The sequence below is a fragment of the Apteryx mantelli genome, chromosome 6 (genome assembly GCF_036417845.1).
Source record: "Apteryx mantelli isolate bAptMan1 chromosome 6, bAptMan1.hap1, whole genome shotgun sequence".
Classification (NCBI taxonomy): domain Eukaryota; kingdom Metazoa; phylum Chordata; class Aves; order Apterygiformes; family Apterygidae; genus Apteryx; species Apteryx mantelli.
In genome coordinates, this window is record NC_089983.1 from 13,126,310 (window position 1) to 13,142,491 (window position 16,182).

The following is a 16,182-nucleotide window of genomic DNA, read 5'->3' on the forward strand; positions in this document are numbered from 1 at the left end:
AAGTCATGGATTTAGGGAAAATTGTAATGTATATGGCTATAACTGTCTTGGGGGATTAAGGGCCAGGAGATATTTTAAAATTCATCTAGCTCATGTCATGGGTAACTTTCTAATACTGTCAAATTAAATGTGAATTTTCTGAGGCCGCTTTGCAGAAAAATTTTTTAGACATGAACACTACATGTACTTTTCATCATTTAAATAACTTTCTAAATTCTGCTTGTAAGATCTCCAAGTAGGGAGTGAAACAAAAGGAATTATTAAGTGATAGGAGTACGGTGGGGCAGACTCATAAATGAATTTTTTCCCCTATGAAGGGGAACACTTTTACCAAGGCCATCTCCATTACTCTGCTTTATACCCAACTTGCCTTGGCACAGTGGAGGGGGAGGTGAGCTGTGGCATAAGGGCAGAAGCGGGCAGGAAGGGACATCAACTTTTTCAACCGGTTTTGTAGAAACCTCTTAGTATTCAAGGCAGTGTGTGGTGGAGCAGCCTGGGAGCAGACAGATGAACTGTGATGGTGATCAGAGAAAACATTAACATATAGGTGAGGTGGTAGTTTCTTTGACTGCTTTAACAAAGCTGAAGCAAGTTGATCTGTTAATGCACTTAGACTATTGAAGTGTTAGGGGAAGAAAATAGTAATTATGTTAATGTATAGCTACTATGAGAAAGTACAGATGATAATGAAGTCTCAATTTAAAATCAGTTTTAAGAGCACTTTGTTTGAAAATCTGTTCCCTATCAACATTTTCAACCAGTGAATGACAGATTAGATTAGGAACTTGTGGTTTAACCCTCGGAGCTGAGAAGAAGTGTTAATGACATGCAGGAGATGCTGAGCAGGGGAGCTGGATCCATTTTAGCCCTGTACAGTTTCAGTGGAATAGAGGTGAGAGAGAACTAGGGAAGACGACAAAAGTGTAAAAGAAGAGGTGATGGCCTCTATTAGCAGTGTAACCTTCAAGAATGAGGAGTTGTGCCATGAAAAGAAAGTGAAGAAATTTATATCATATTGGCCCTGAAATTATAAAGCAATGCTGGTTTCTGCCAAGAGAAAAGCTTCCATGTAGTCATAGATGTGACCAGTGGACAGCATCAACGGGGCTGCTGATTCTCACACAACAAATAGTAGTAACAGTGGGTGCAAGCTTAGGCACTCGCACTCTCATTCCCGCATGCTGGCACACAAGGCGCATGGCTTGGGGACCTTCTCTGAGTGCAACTGAATTGAAATATTAAATCAGCTCTTACAAAATTGTTCTGAAAAATTAAACTAGAGAAAACCTTGTACAGGTGAGAAAAAGAACCCAGAATCTTGGTTTAGACCCAATTTATTCCTGACTCTGAATGTGTTGAGCAGGGCATCCCAGTCTGGAAATTGTTTGTCTTTGTTACCACCTAAGCAATGTAATTTATCCTTAGCCCCTGTGTGAGCTTTGTGCTAGTCTTACTGCTTTTCAATGTTGAAGTGAACAGGAATCTATCAGGGACTCATAATCTTTCAAGAATGACTTGATGGTGGATAACCAGGAGACCCCAGCACTGGGGAACTGGGCCCCTTCTGCCCCTTCCCCTTCTGTCACTGGAGGGAGGAGGGGGGAATTTACTGAAGAAAAAGATTTTGAGACTGTGACAGCGTATTTTCTTGCTGATAAGCAGCTTATTGCTCCTGCAGATTTTAGTGTAAAAGCCTGTGGTCTTTGTACACAGTACTACAGGGAAAAGCGAAAATAGCTAGCAGCCTTTTCTAAATAATAGTTGTGAGCCAACATTTGACACAATCTCTGTGAGTAATTTATGCCACTCCTAGATGGGTAAACACTTCAGCAAGGAAATAAAAGCTGCAGGAGAATTATGTCATTGACACTATCATTGACTAAAATTAATGGATGATGCTGTGCCTTCATTATGCTGAAAGGGCTGTGTAAAGATACGATCCATCTGGAAAACCAGTGGCCAGTTTGTTGCCTTGCTTTATTTTCATTTTTTTATCCCATAGAAGCTAACTTAGATTCTTAAAAAGTACATAAACCTCCCTTGTGTATGTGGTTCGGGAATACAGCCCTTGCTAATTCATTACCTTATATTAAGCTTTATATTGAGCTTCCTCCAGACAGATAATGCTATTGGAAGATTTGTTTTCCAGGAAATTTCTCAATGTTTTAGGCTGTCTCCTTCTTATCTCTCATTTATTGGAATTTTAATCAGTTTGCTGCTTTTCTGAATAGAGAACTGCGGTTGGTCTTCAAAAGCATGCGTCAGTTTGTCCAGCAGTATAACGCTGACTTTCACACACTTAAAAGATTTTAAGTAGCTATTGGTCAATGTGCAAAACTAATCATTCAGAAAAGAGGCATCAAGTTGAACAGTAGTACCCCATATCTGGTGTATAATAGTAACTCCCTGTTTGGGGGAAAAATAGTATAATGGTGCAGAGATTGAAACAGAAAAAAGGAGGGAAATTGGTTATCGCTATTGGCAGCAGCATTGATTTGTGCTTCTCTAAACAATAGTTGGGAACTAGTTTATTGACCTTCAATGAAACTTGGGTTGTATTTAGAGAACGCAAACTCTTTCTGAGCCAATGCAGAAGATTCATTGTGTGCTAATCCATGGAAAATCATGCAATTGAAATAAAATGCCTGCCTTGGTTCTCTTGTGTAGGGCATGGAAATCAAAATCAAAAAAATCAAAAAATCACGTCAAAAAATTGCATGGAAGGAATATGGACGCATTGTGGTTATTTCTACTGTTGCTGGATAATATTTCTTAGCTGCTTAAAGCAAAACAGCACTCTAGAATATTATCATAAGAAATTTTAATACATCTGAGTATTCATGCTACATCGTGTTGTTTTTGTTTTGTTTTTGCTTTTTGTTATGGTTGATGGCATAGTAAAAAGGGTAGTATCAGCTGTATGCTTTCAGCTGGAGAGATATGTATGTTTTAATAATATTCCATCTTTCGTAATCAGTGGTCTTGCTAGCTTCCCAAATGTCCATGCTTTTATTAAGTAGCTGTAGAACTTTTATTTCAGCAATTATTTCAAGTGCTGATAATGAATACATAATTGGCTTCTCTAGTGAAAATGCAGTTCCTAAATTAAATAAGTTACTCTGAAAGATCTAGCATGTTTTATACTAGCAAACACCAATCACTTCATGAACTATCATGCTCTGGAGTTCTGGGGACATCTCATACATGTGAAGTATTTGTTTAACTTTTAAGTTATCTTTGTTTTTCTTTTTCTTCAATGTGTTTACTCCTGTGCACTGATCCTTTCCAGTTGTTTGCTTGAGCTTTATGTTTACTGTCCCCAAATTATGCAGTTTCTTTTTTTTTTGAAATGTATTGCATTTAACAGTTCTACCTCAAGAATATATTTCATAGTGTTCCCATTAAAAATATCTACAGTTAAAATTTTGTACCATAAATGCTTTCCTGATATATTCCAGTCTGGCACTGAGCGTTCCCTAGTGTGATCCTGTTTGAGCTGCAATTTTTCATAGTTAGTTGCAATGTAATTATTTTTTGATGTTGCAATATAAAAATAATTATAATTTTTTTTATTTGAGTTTTAAGGGCAGAGGATATTTTTTCCATGGTTAAAACCTTTCAGATGCCTTTCTGCATAGATAGAGCAGCATCAGTTGGATCTTAGAAAAGAAATGTCCAGTTAGTCCTTACTGATGATAAGGAACAGGACTTATTGTTTAAAAAGCTAAGGCAAGATAACCAGTGAAATATTATTTTTGTCATAGCTGAATAACATACTGAATGACAGCTTTGCAGAGTGAGGCGTCTTGTATACTTCCTAAATGAACTCTTCTGTTACAAAGTTTTCAACTTTGACATATAGAGAGTAATTCAGGGAAATGAGTATTCATCTCCTGTTAGGCTGTTCCTGCTTTTCCTTCCTCTTCCCCTTGTTCGCAGAGGAAAAGGGCTACTAATTAGCGGCAGCTTCACCCAGCAAGCGGGTGTGTGCCCCTCCTGTGCGCTGCAAGGGAAGGTGGCCACCCGGGGGGTCACTGCCGAACCGTGAGAGCCCATGAAACAGAGGTTACCCCCCTCCTTCCCCGATTGCATTTGTTCCTGTCGCGCATGTGCATGTGTCCCAGCCATGGCGGGAAGGAGAAACGCTTGGCTCTAACTTTGATATCAAACTTTAACTTTTGCATTTCCTTTTTTGGGTGTGTGTTTAAACTCATAATGCTAACTTTGTGTTCTGGTAAGATTATTTTTCATTTTCTAATCATTTTACTCTGCCCTTTTTCCCTCCAGTATTAAAATCTAATTTTTGTGTGTGTAGCTGGTGTGTAAAATATGATTAAGTCACATGGATTTGTCCCTTTTAATAATGTAAAACTTAGTCTCAGGCAAACCCAGTCATCAGTATAGGTTTCTTTTTTTTTTTTTTTTTTTTTTTAAGTTCCTATGTACTATAACATAACCTGCTTCAAGTAATTACCATATATTATAGCAGTTGCCATTAGTGACTGCTATAATTAAGACTGCAAATCAGTTTCCATTATAATCCCTTGTTTTCACACAATCATAACTTGTCAAAACATTAACCTTTGGGAATAAAGTTTTCCATGTTTTTTCTGCTTAAAGGTAGATTTAGGGGAGAGGGAGGAGGGAAAAGTTTGAACTGGCTTTATAACAAATCCTTTTCCAGTCATTTTGAGTTACAGCATCAGTTAAACTGCAAAGTGAGGAGGTGAACAGTTATCGTCATCTCCAGGGACTGCAAAAACCTAGAAAAAAGTTCAAAGGACAAGGAGTGCAGAACCGCCTTGCGTTTTAGTTGGACTTCTGATTTTGACTAGCCGTAACAGTACTTTTTTTTGCAGTATCTCTGCATAACATTGTCAGCGTTATTAGTCATACTGTATAGCATCTGGGTCCCACAACATAATTAAACTACATCAGATTTACTGATGAGGAAATGTTGGACAATCAGATTACAAAGGTGGAGAAGTGATACAAGGGTCAGTGGTGGGTTCACGATTCCCATTGTGGATTCCAGTCCTGAATCTGATGCTGTTTTGGGGGAAAACACTTCCCTAATTTCTTTCTTTGGTTTCCCATCTGCACAACTGGGATGATATATTTCAACCTGTCCTAGAGATGTAAGCATCAAAGTGAAGCAGGGAGGGCAAATAAGAACATACTTACTCATATGAATTTATTTCCCAGTAGTAGCTGCTAAATCTCAGTAACTACTGCGCAGCTTTTTCCTTGATAGAAAATAGCACCTTGCTATACCATTGTAGATAACTCTGTAGGTAAACTTTTTTATGGTGACCACTATGTAAAGCTTGTATAAATTCTCATTTATAATATTATTGATATGACTCAACAATTTATTGCATCATATAAAGAGATCATATATTAAGGCGTAACACAGGGGAGTGCTTGGGCAGGGAGAATGAGGAACAAGCTTTCAGCCCTAACATTCATTTCCTGTGCTTGTTTTATCATCCCTAACATTACATTAACACTTTTTTTTTTTTTGCATAGAATTCATTTTAAGAAATGGTGATTGGTTCTTCCACTCAGCCCTCTGGGAAAGTGTTTTAATTAGTTTCTTGAGATATATGATGATAAACTGAAGTACAGTTACTAAAGAAAAATTACAATTTTTGTTACATTCAGAAACGGCTCCTCCATTAGTCTGTCTGCAAACTGTTAATACTGTATATGTCTTTCTTTATAAGATGTTGTGAAGTACTACAGAGGTGTGATTTACAGATAAAATAAAATAAATCATAACATAAAAAAGCACAAGCCTTCCAAAAGAGCATCTTTTGGGAGCCTTCACTGTCTGCAGAGAGTCCTGCGAGTCATGGAGATGTCTTACAGATGGGAAGGTTTCCACATCTGGATTCTTTTTACCAGCTGAGGCCTTTGATCTGAAAATGTTACAACTCTCCTATGCCCCATGATTTGTCTGGCAAGATGAGTTATTTACAAATGCAATTGCTCTTCTGACAACTCAGTTCTGAGCATGTAAGTGCTGAGGTCCTGATCTGTAACCCTCGAGGACTGCTGGTAGCCCTTTTATTGGTTTCAGTGGACTTTGATTCAGGTATTTGGACTTTGAAGCACCCCGGGTGGATTAGGGAGAAAAGGCCTTTTACAAATGATTATAATTTAAAGATTTAGGACACTGTGTGTCTGAAATAAATTGACAGTGTTTCAAAGGCTTATGAATTTAAATGAATTTCTGATCTTTGTGTCTCTTCTTTTATTCCCCAGTGGCAGATGAAAGCAAAGTTAGTTCATTGGCTGGACACACATCAGGTAAGCTGTTCTTCTGTTTGGAGAAAGAGCAAGTAACTTGAAAGCAGTATGGGCAGTAAATGGAACCAACTTACAGAAACTGTGGTGACTAAAAGCATTACAAATTAAGGCATTACTTTGCATGCTCTGCCTCCAACTTCCACAGTGATGGATTGGGGATTGCTTTTGCTTGGCAGTGTATGCAGCTGAGTCATTTGCAGAAAGAGCTGTATTTTTTTTTATATATATATAATGTTGGAAATTGAAGATGATGAGAGTTCAAGTAAGTAGGAGGGAGAATGCGCAACGTCTCATGGGGTGTGAGAACTTAAACTATGTAAAAATCAAAAAACATGATTTTTTTTCTTTTTGCTCTGAGTTCCACTTTCGTTGTCAGGAGTATTGAAGATAACACTATAAAAAGCTATGACATTCTTTTATCTGTAGAAGATTTTTCTTTCAGTGTGGTTGTGCAGTAGAAATATTTGTTTTTGCTTAAATTTTTCAGTCCTTAGCAATAAAAATTGTATTTGGCAACACTACTATCATTGCTGCACCTAATTCTTTAATAAGTTCTGCAAACCTCACCATAGTACTGTACAACTTGCAGCTCTCATATTATAAGAACTTACAAGAAAATGTCACAGAAGATGGTAAATTTTGACAAGATGGAGCTAACCTGACATAGGAAACCTGGAAAAGTTTCTAGTAAACGCCAGCTATTCAGCAATTTATCTTAACCTGTGTTAGAAAACCCTGAAATTCCAGGCTGCCCCTTGTTGTGTGATTACATGTTGCCTTTTTCCACCCTTTTGATAGAACTAAAAGGCTGAATGCATGCAAAGAAAGGTGAACTATTAGATTTCTGATGGTTCATGGTATTCCTGCTCTGTACAGCTGGGTGTTCTCTTTAGTTCTGTTATCTTGTAGCTCTCTGGTGTGGATTTTCCTTATCTGAAGACCTTTTCCTGAACTTAAAGTAGACAAATTCTTTTAAAATTCTTCTGGCTTCTTTCCTAAGTCTGTGAACCTCTTGTATTGTCTTTCTGAATCAAGGGGTGGTTCATGTGTCTTGTAATATTATCACTCCTGGGGAGAAGAACTTCTTTCTACTTTGTCTTTGGGATGTGAAAGCATCCAAGAAGTAATCTTGTCAACTAGGAAAAGCTACGGATGTTGCACCTGTTTGTTTGTTTGTTTGTTTTTTCTGTGCAGAAAAATAGCTATAAACATTACAGTATCATTCAGTTTTCCAAAGATAGTGGAAGTCACTCCTCTTGAAGAATATTGGAAGGAAACCTGGTGAGATCATAACTCCTTGGCAATCAGTTGTTACATATATAACAAACTTTATATTGTAATTTAGCAGCATTTTGATTTTTCTTCTGCACACTTCTCTAGATTCTTGAACAGTGTCTTTCAATTTTTTTTTCAATTTGAAGACTCCTAAAAATTTTATGTGAAAATGTGTATCCATGCTTACTGAACATAAGCTTGTTTGCCTTATCCTTTGTAGACCTCTTATGGGTAGCTGACATCTATTTTCATAGACCAGGAATTGAAAATATGTGGTCAAGAGATCACCTAAGGATCAATACAAAGATCCTATGGGTTGTTTTTTAATCTTTCTTTTCTTCTGGAATAAAAGAAAAAGCTACTTCTGAGAAGGCTGGAGTATAAATGATTTTTTTTGCTTCTGTCTGCTCTAAATACCGGTCAAATGTTGAAAAGTGTGGGGTGGGGTTGTTTTTTTTCTTCTTCTTCTTCTTCTCACCCATCCATGTTCTAAAGTACCATTTAACATTTCCTAACCCCTCATAACAGAAATCAAGCTGCTGTTTCATCTTTCTTATTGCTCCATTCAAGTATTTATTTTTAAGGTTTGTTCAAGAATGTGAAGTTCTCTTTCTCTGGTCCCTTTTTACTATATACTTTTGGGAATTATTTATCATATCCCTATCCTGCTGACATTCTGTCACATCAGAGAACTCTTGTTTTAACATTTTCCATTGTGCTGCCTTCTCCTATCAATACCTTTTATAAGAATGTGTTAAGGGAGACATTGCAGCCTCTTCTGCAGGGAGCAAAACACTGTTATTTTCTCATTACAGAAAGAAGAGTTTCCACCCTATTCTAGACTTCAGGAAATTAAACATATTTCTCTACAGAATTAATTATCACCTACTGACAATCAATGCAATTATCCCTTCTCTCCTTCAACATGACTTGTTCTACGGAATACACAGTTGAGTAATTCTCTCTAGGGAAATATCTTTTCTGTTCCTTCTGGGGCAGTGGCTCTTTTAGCATTTAGGCTCAGCTTTAGGCATAGCTATTGTATCCCTAGCATATCTGCATGTTACTGAGCAGCAGCAGGAGTGGTGGCATGTGTTCATTTCAAAGAAAAGAAACCAGGAAAAGTTTTATCACAGTTCTTCTGAAGACCAATGCATGAGAAGGATCTGTAGCTGTAGCCCCATCTTTGTCTTCTTATATATTGCACCCACAAACAAAAGTTCCATTTTTTCCCTTTAAAAAATAGGTTTGGTTTTTAGAAACATGCTTGGACACACCCTGAACTGTAAGCATGTCCTACTGGAAGATGGCCAGAGAAATGTTTCTGTATTTCACCCTCACAGAAACGCAGGAGAAATGCATCTGTACATTCTGATTCTCGTCGGTGGCCTGTCCTTTTAGAGGATGTGGACTCGTGCAGAGCTCATCTGTGTCCTTAGTGTCGCAGATGTTCTCTGCAGTACCATTGGCAAAAGCCCTGTAATACTGTGTTGGTGTGGCCTGCTCGGCCCTCTCTGGAAAAAGCCAGAGTGCAGAAAGCGTGTCTGTATGGCAGCCTCCCTTGCTGCAGGAGCTCCGAGGAGTATTTTCTGCCCACAAGCTCCCTTTGTGCTTAGCCATGCAGTGTTGGCATTCTCCAAACTCAGTTCCACAGATGAGAATTAAGAACTAGACAAGTGGTGCCTCTATCTCAGAGCAGAGAAGGGGCCTGAAAATTTGCAGGCATTGAAAATCAGGGAACATTAGCTCAATTTTTCACGAACTCTTAGCTTTTTAGAAAACCAATTATAGGAGAGCTAGGAGGATATCCTTCACAGGGAAGGGAAGACTATTTTACATCAGCTGTAACCTGATTTATATCGGCTATTGAAATCTAGTACTGAATTCTTTGCAGCTATTTTTATTTTTTTCCCTTAAATTCTTTCTTTTTCTTCTGATTTACTGCTTAGAACGCTTTTAATATGTATTGACTGTCTGCTGAGGTCTCTGCTGACACAGCTCTTTCAGATGATGCAGTGCTGGAGAAAAACTGATGAGTTTTTCTTTATGAGCTCTGACATATTAATTAGCAAAATGGGCAAAAAAGCTTTCCTATTTTTATTTTAATGTCACTAGACTATGCTTTTGGCTGGGGTTATGTTTGGAGATGGTTTTGAGAGAACATGAGCTGAAGATCTTATTTTCTTGCTGGCTGCTATGAGGAGCATGGGGCTGGGTTATGGGTAGGCACTGGCAAGATTGAATGAAATAAGGGTAGCTCTGTTACCAAGTTGAGTACTTAGCTGCTTTGAAGTAATGCTATATGGCTAGAGTTAGGGACAGGCTCTGGTCAGGGAAGGGCCTGCAGGGGTAGTTTAAGGGATGATTCTGGACTAGTTGTGCCCCTTATTGTTATTTCTCGTGACAGCGTGGTTAACTGGTTATGGGTAAGCCTGTGGGTAGGATTAGTGTTCAAGGAAAGAAGACTTGAAAATGTAGGTTTATAGCCAAATCCTGCCAGGTTGAGAAGTTAGGCTTTTTGCAGGGTTGCATGTGTCCCGCTGGGATGGGGTATGGAAAGGGCAATGGACCAAGCTTCATCCTTGCCTTCCCCTGCCTATTGCTAAAGCCATGGTTATCTTTGTAGATGAAATAAGTTCATGGGACACTAAGATTGTGCCTATACAAGTAAACTAAACATCCCTCTTGACTTTGAAGTTGAGTGGCAGAGGATGATCCCCATCTGTGCTCTGAATGCTTGTTGCAGGACGGCTGCAGGTTGCCTCTGGAGGCTGTGCCTGGCACATTCCAACTCCTGAACTGTTTTGAGGAAGTGTTGGTGGGAGCGGGAGCCACAGGCTGTTTTAACGCTTTTGTAGCATAGATGATTGCAGTCCAGTAACCTCAGTGATGCCTGGCTGCTGCTAAGTTTACAAATAAAAACATAATCTATGATTTTAAGAACTGAGTTTTTGCTGGAACAGGATGGGATCTAGTGCGGGCAGAATGCAGTGTTAGAGACTCTTCTGGTAAAACTGTAAATAACTGCTAGGCTAAGCTTAATGCTGCAATTTGATTTCTGGCTTAGACTGAAGGGCAGGCAAAAAAAATGGAGAACTTTTCTTTTTGAACTGGGTCCTGCAAAGTTTGTAGGCCTAGGAGTACAGCAGCAAAATCCAGTGGTCTATGCAAGCCGATGTTACACAAAAGGCTTTCTTTTAATCTAGGATTTTGTTGGGGTTACTGGTGGGGACAAGAGAAAGCAGGGACTAAAGAAGGCCTATACGGTGGATGCTGCTAGGGCTGTTTGGACAGAATGAGACCAGTGCCAATTGTAGCAAGTTTGGCTTCTGTTACACTTTTGATCTCCAGGTAACACAGTTTTATCAGAGGTGCATAGAGAAGTGGCGTTCTCCTCTCCTCATGGCAGCTCGCATAATTTTATTAAACAAACCTTCTCATTGGTGTAATGTCATTAAAGCTGAGCTTTTCAAAGGGGGCACTGGATGGGTTCATGCAGATTTCAGTAGTAACTAGACCCATCCCCACCACAGTCAAAAAGACTCATGTAAACTGCTGAGCTGCCTGGCGTAGGAATGTGAAGTGCCTGTCCAAACAAGGGCCTTGCCTCTGTCTAGCTGGAAGTGTGTGGCATATAGAATCTGACACTCGTCTTTGCGTTTGAGAGAGGAGGAAAAGGTTGATTTTTAGTTCATTTTATTTCTCTTTGATAATATAATACCTGGCCGTGTCAGTCAGTCTTGCAAGTGAGAATGAGGAGTTGCCTACTTTGCAGGCTGCAGTACAGCACAGAAATACCAACCTACCTCTCAATACGTTAGTCTGAGTAGTGGAGACAAGCACACTGCGGCAACATGGGAAACTGTGCAAGGTAATTTTCCCTTAAATCAACCAGTGTGGAGCTCTGTGCTGTTTGACTCGCATAAAAGCTAATGCAAGCATCTTTATATGATGGTGGGGTCCACAGTGTTACCCATATGCCAGGTCTCTCGAAGTTTTGAGTCTTGAAACTATGGAGTTATGCCCGACAATTTATTGCTGGGAATAGTTTAGATTTTCATTCTTGTATTACTACCTTTTGGACTTCTCTTCTGGGGTGATCTTTATTTATTTAACTCTATTATACTTTGATTATGCTTTTCCAACCGAAGTGTTTCTTTGACCATATAGTTCCAAAGAAATTGTTATTATCTGAGACTCTGTATTGACACATGCACCCAGGAAACCAAAAAATAAGTTTCCTTGACATTTTTCCTGTATGTCACTGATGTAGTTAATGTTTTCTTCTATGCTTATGATTGGTAAGGTCTGGTGTCAAAGATGTTACACTGAATCTGTTACATAGTTGTGGGCTATAAGGATTTCTCTTCCAGCAGTTAAAATGCATAGCTTTCATCGAATCTCTGCCTACTTTTTTTATTTTCTTTCTTCGAACACAGCCTAATGAATCTAGGATGGTACATTCATTTACTTAGTACCCTATGCCAGTATGGATTTACTACCCTTTCCTTAGTGCACTTCATTTTTTAAGTACTTGTGTAATGGTTTCTGTGTTATGGGTTGTTCCTGCTCTAACCATCCACCCTGGTTAGAGCTGGGGCAGGGGCAGGAAGGGGGTGTTTGTTTAGCGCTGCCAAGTTGTACAACAACCAAAACTGCGCTGTGATCAGGCCTTGGGACAGGACAGCACTGTAATGACCTGCAGGGCTGCAGGATTCTCTAGCATTGGAAGTTCCCTGGAATAAATCCTGGGCCTCCTGCTTTCATGAGCTGACTCTTAAAAAGCAGTATTGAGAAATATGCTCTTTTAATTTGATCTAGTACTTAGAGTGCTAAATATAAATTGGAAATGTTTGATTGGAAAAATCTTTCATTTGTCTGTTGGAACTTGATGTATTTTATCCTGTCAGAGATAGGAAAGTGTATTGAAATGAGATGAAAACAAAATTAGAATGCTTGTCAAGTTCTAATATTTTCTGATATAGCCAGAGAAGCTCAAACTTGGACATTCCAGGTATTGATTATTTTTAAAAAGACTATTAAAAATGGGACTGATACAGCAATATCTCTTTTTCTTCTATCAAATTGTATGTACTTCTGCATGAGGAGTTGGATTTTTTCACTGACTCAGGAAGAGGAAGGCTGGACACTTATCAGCTCCTGTGCTTCAAGCAAGCAATCTGAATTAACTGAATTTGCTGTATCGTTGGATTTAAGTGAAGCGCACTTTGTTGTTCAAAGCCTTCCTGAGTGCCAGGCCGCCCATCCCTGTGGGCGCCCCTGCCAGCCAGGCCTGTGTGCCTGATGAGCAGCGCTTTCGGGTAACCTGGGTAGGTGGTTGTCCTCTGTGGAAAACAAGCTGTCACCTTTACTCTCAGAAAGGGATCATTTTATGCCCCCAATAACTCACCAGCTGTAACTCTGCTTTTGACAGCTTTTTTTTGGTTTTGAAGGCTTTATTAGCTGTGTGATGATGATCATTGTGACCCCTTTTATGTTAGGCCCTGAGAAAGTCAGCTGTTGATAAAATCCCATGCTTGAGGGGGCAGTTTGATGTTATGTTGTTGAGCTAAAAGCCTGCTGCCACCGAAAGATGCAGTCCTAGTCACCTCCTACCCTCAGCTGCTGGGTTCCCATCCCTTCCTTCGTGCAAGTCCCAGGGCTTGGCGAGTGAGATGGTTGAAAGAGCTAAACCAGCCAAAAACTAGCACTGGGGGAGATGGGAAGTGAACAGCGCTGGGCTTTTCATGCTGAAACACTCTGCTGGAGTAAGACAAGCTCCACGAGTGGATGGGCATGGGGCCTGTGCTCTTCAGAGACAGCTGGCCACTAGGTCAACCGATCTGCCGTGTGATGCCATATCCTTATTTAAATTCTAATGAGAAACTTGCACTGATTTTTAGAAAGACTGGTATTTGATTTGTCATGAGTAAAATTACTTTCCTGGTGGCAGGAACAGGGAGTAAAAAAAGAAAAAGGCAATAAGCCTCTACAAACTGAAGAGGAGCATCACTGTTGTCTCATCCTTGAATTGCAAGAATCTGGCCTTAACAGCAAACTTGCAGGAGAAACATGTTTCTCCTAATGCCTTTGTGTGTGGTTTAGGATCTACAGCAGTGCTGAATGCAGAATAATCATGGCACGATTGGAAATCCAAAGGTCTGTAGTTGCCGTAATATAAAATCACAGCCACGCACCTTTGGTAGGGTTTATTTCAGTCCAGGTGACCACAGAAAGTTGCTGGACTTGAGAACAAAAGACCATGCAAAGATATGGGTTAAGGGGAAAGTTAGTTTTCAAAGCTTTAATTTCACTGTCTCACCCAGCAAATGCAAATTTTCTGTACTACAAAAGTAACCTGGGCGTAATAAAACCTAGTTTCAGCAGTGAAAGCCCTTTCATATTCACATTTTAAGGACAAAGTGCAGGTACACAATACTCAAAAGCTCTGGGCAGCTTTGGCTTCTCCGTGAAGGAAGCTTGTGCCCTGAAAATATGCCAAAGAAACAGATATCTGAGCATGCCCTGCATGAAGGGAAACAGAGGAGTTCCTGCAGACAGGACCCATATACAGCTCTCTTCTGAGTGCCCAGCGAGGGGAATATCTGCCAAGGCTGCGAGATTTGGTTTGTTAGAGCAAGATGCTGGAGAGTGATTCTGGGTGCCAGAAATGCCTCTCTTCTTACAAGTGGATAAACCTGGAAAGGGAAGTCCACATGGCAGTAATGATGGTCTTTTCTTGGAGAAGGCCTGGTGTGGCAGATAGCCAAACTTCAGTCTTCAAAAATGAACAATGGAGGTGAAAGATTTACTCCCTTTCCATCAAGTCTCAGCAATAGGGGAATTACACATTACCCAGTGTGGATTGGTGGCATCCAGGGATTGCAAAGCCAGCAGCCTTTTCCCTCCTTGTGTGCTCCTCACTCCAGGAGCAAAGGGGCAGCAGCTTTGTTTAACATGACCTGTGGAATTTTATGCTCAGATGCTATCCAACCTTATAGCTGCCTTATAATACAGAGGTGGGAAAAGTGACCGCAGGAAAAAAAAATTCCACCACACAAGAATTTTTCCAGCCAAGATACTCATACGCCCATGTTTGTTCTACCTTTTTTTTTCTCTTTAATTTCCTTAAGTGATTCAAGATGTATTACTATATTAACTGAAGTTCGTGGGTGTGTTTTAATGTTCACACTTCATAATTCACTGTTTCTCATGCTGGTCAACATTACTGAATACCTCTCTGTGCAAAAAACAGTGAAGCAACTCAAGAGAGTATAAAAAAAAAACCCAGAATCTTTGGGAGTATAACATTAAATAAAAGTGCAGACTTCTAATAGCTGTAATGAAAGCATTCATTTCCCAGATGGCCTGCTACTGTTTGAATTGAATTGTGGTAAATACACTGTGTGTATTAGCCTGCAGTGGGCTGAAGGGGAGACGTGCCTGCCGAGGCCTTATCTGCTGCGGGCTGAAATTCTCCAGCAAATGGTGCAGTGTTGGCACAAATAATCAATTGTAGGATGTTTGGGGCATGCATTTTCTTGCTGAGAACTGGTGATGCTTTTTCTTGTGACTATCTGCCTCTGTTCCCAACCTGCCACATTTCATGTCTTTGCTGAAAGTTTCTGCTTTTAGTTGGAGCTTTCTGCTCCTCACTTTCCAGGTTTTTTCTGACACAAGTTCAGGAGAACTTTCAAATATGGTGGATGTGCCTATATGAGCAGTGTTAAATCATGCAGAAATAAAGAGGTATCTCTGAAAGTAGAAGCAGTATAACTGCATTAGGTCGGTGTCCCAGCCAAGGTAATAGGCATTGCCCTTCTGCAGAGGTGGTTATTAGGACTGGAGATCTTGGAGTCTCTTGTTCTTGGAACATTACGCTCAGAGCAAGGATACGAATTGGTACTAAATTTCAAGTCATTGGAAATGACAAAATGTTAACCAGCAAGAAAGCTGGCATTAGCCCTATTCAAAGAATAGGAAATGATAGGCCTGAAGTCTGAGGAATGTCAAGCCTATGTGAATTTGGTGTGCTTTTTATTGAAACTGTGGAGATTTAAAGTAAGGCACAGCAGTCAGCAAACAAAGTTTAATGTTTAAAATCCTGGGGACCTCTTGCTGTTTATCTTGAAATCAGAGAGCCTCGCCGGTGACAGTGCCTGAACAGATGGCGCATGAGAGTGCCTGCGTGACTGGTACTGAAACTTGTTTCCTCATGGAGCTCCCCCTGTCCCTCAGATGACAGCTGAAAACAGCCAGTGGTCTCCTGCCTTTCCGGGGCCCTCAGGCTCTTCAGGCATCAGCCCGCTTAGCTGGGGGCAGACAGGCCGAATCTGCTGCGCAACGCAGCAAGAGTCGCTTCAGCCTGCATCTTCTGGGCCCGAGGAGGGGCCACTGGCATGGGTCTCGCACGCTGGGCACCGTGTTCGCTGCTCTGTGCCCTTAGAGCTGGTGTCGTAGCCATCCTGCCTATGGATTTGTGTTCCTCCGAGCAGTATCTGCATGCTTTTCAAGCCCTGTTTGTGGTGAATGGTCTGCAGATGTTCAGGAAAGACCTTCAGAGTATTAGGTACTGACAAGTTGGCCATGGTC

The 16,182-nt window shown here is 40.2% G+C and overlaps 1 protein-coding gene across 9 annotated transcripts in view; it reads left to right on the forward strand.

The window, feature by feature from the left end:
• PARD3B (par-3 family cell polarity regulator beta) overlaps window positions 1-16,182 on the forward strand; it is a 440,403-nt gene that overhangs the window by 260,348 nt on the left and 163,873 nt on the right. For all 9 annotated transcript variants that reach the window (XM_067298774.1, XM_067298775.1, XM_067298776.1 and 6 more), the window contains one exon: window positions 6,271-6,315. In XM_067298774.1, the coding sequence (XP_067154875.1) occupies window positions 6,271-6,315 (45 nt within the window). The remainder of the gene's footprint in view (window positions 1-6,270; window positions 6,316-16,182) is intronic.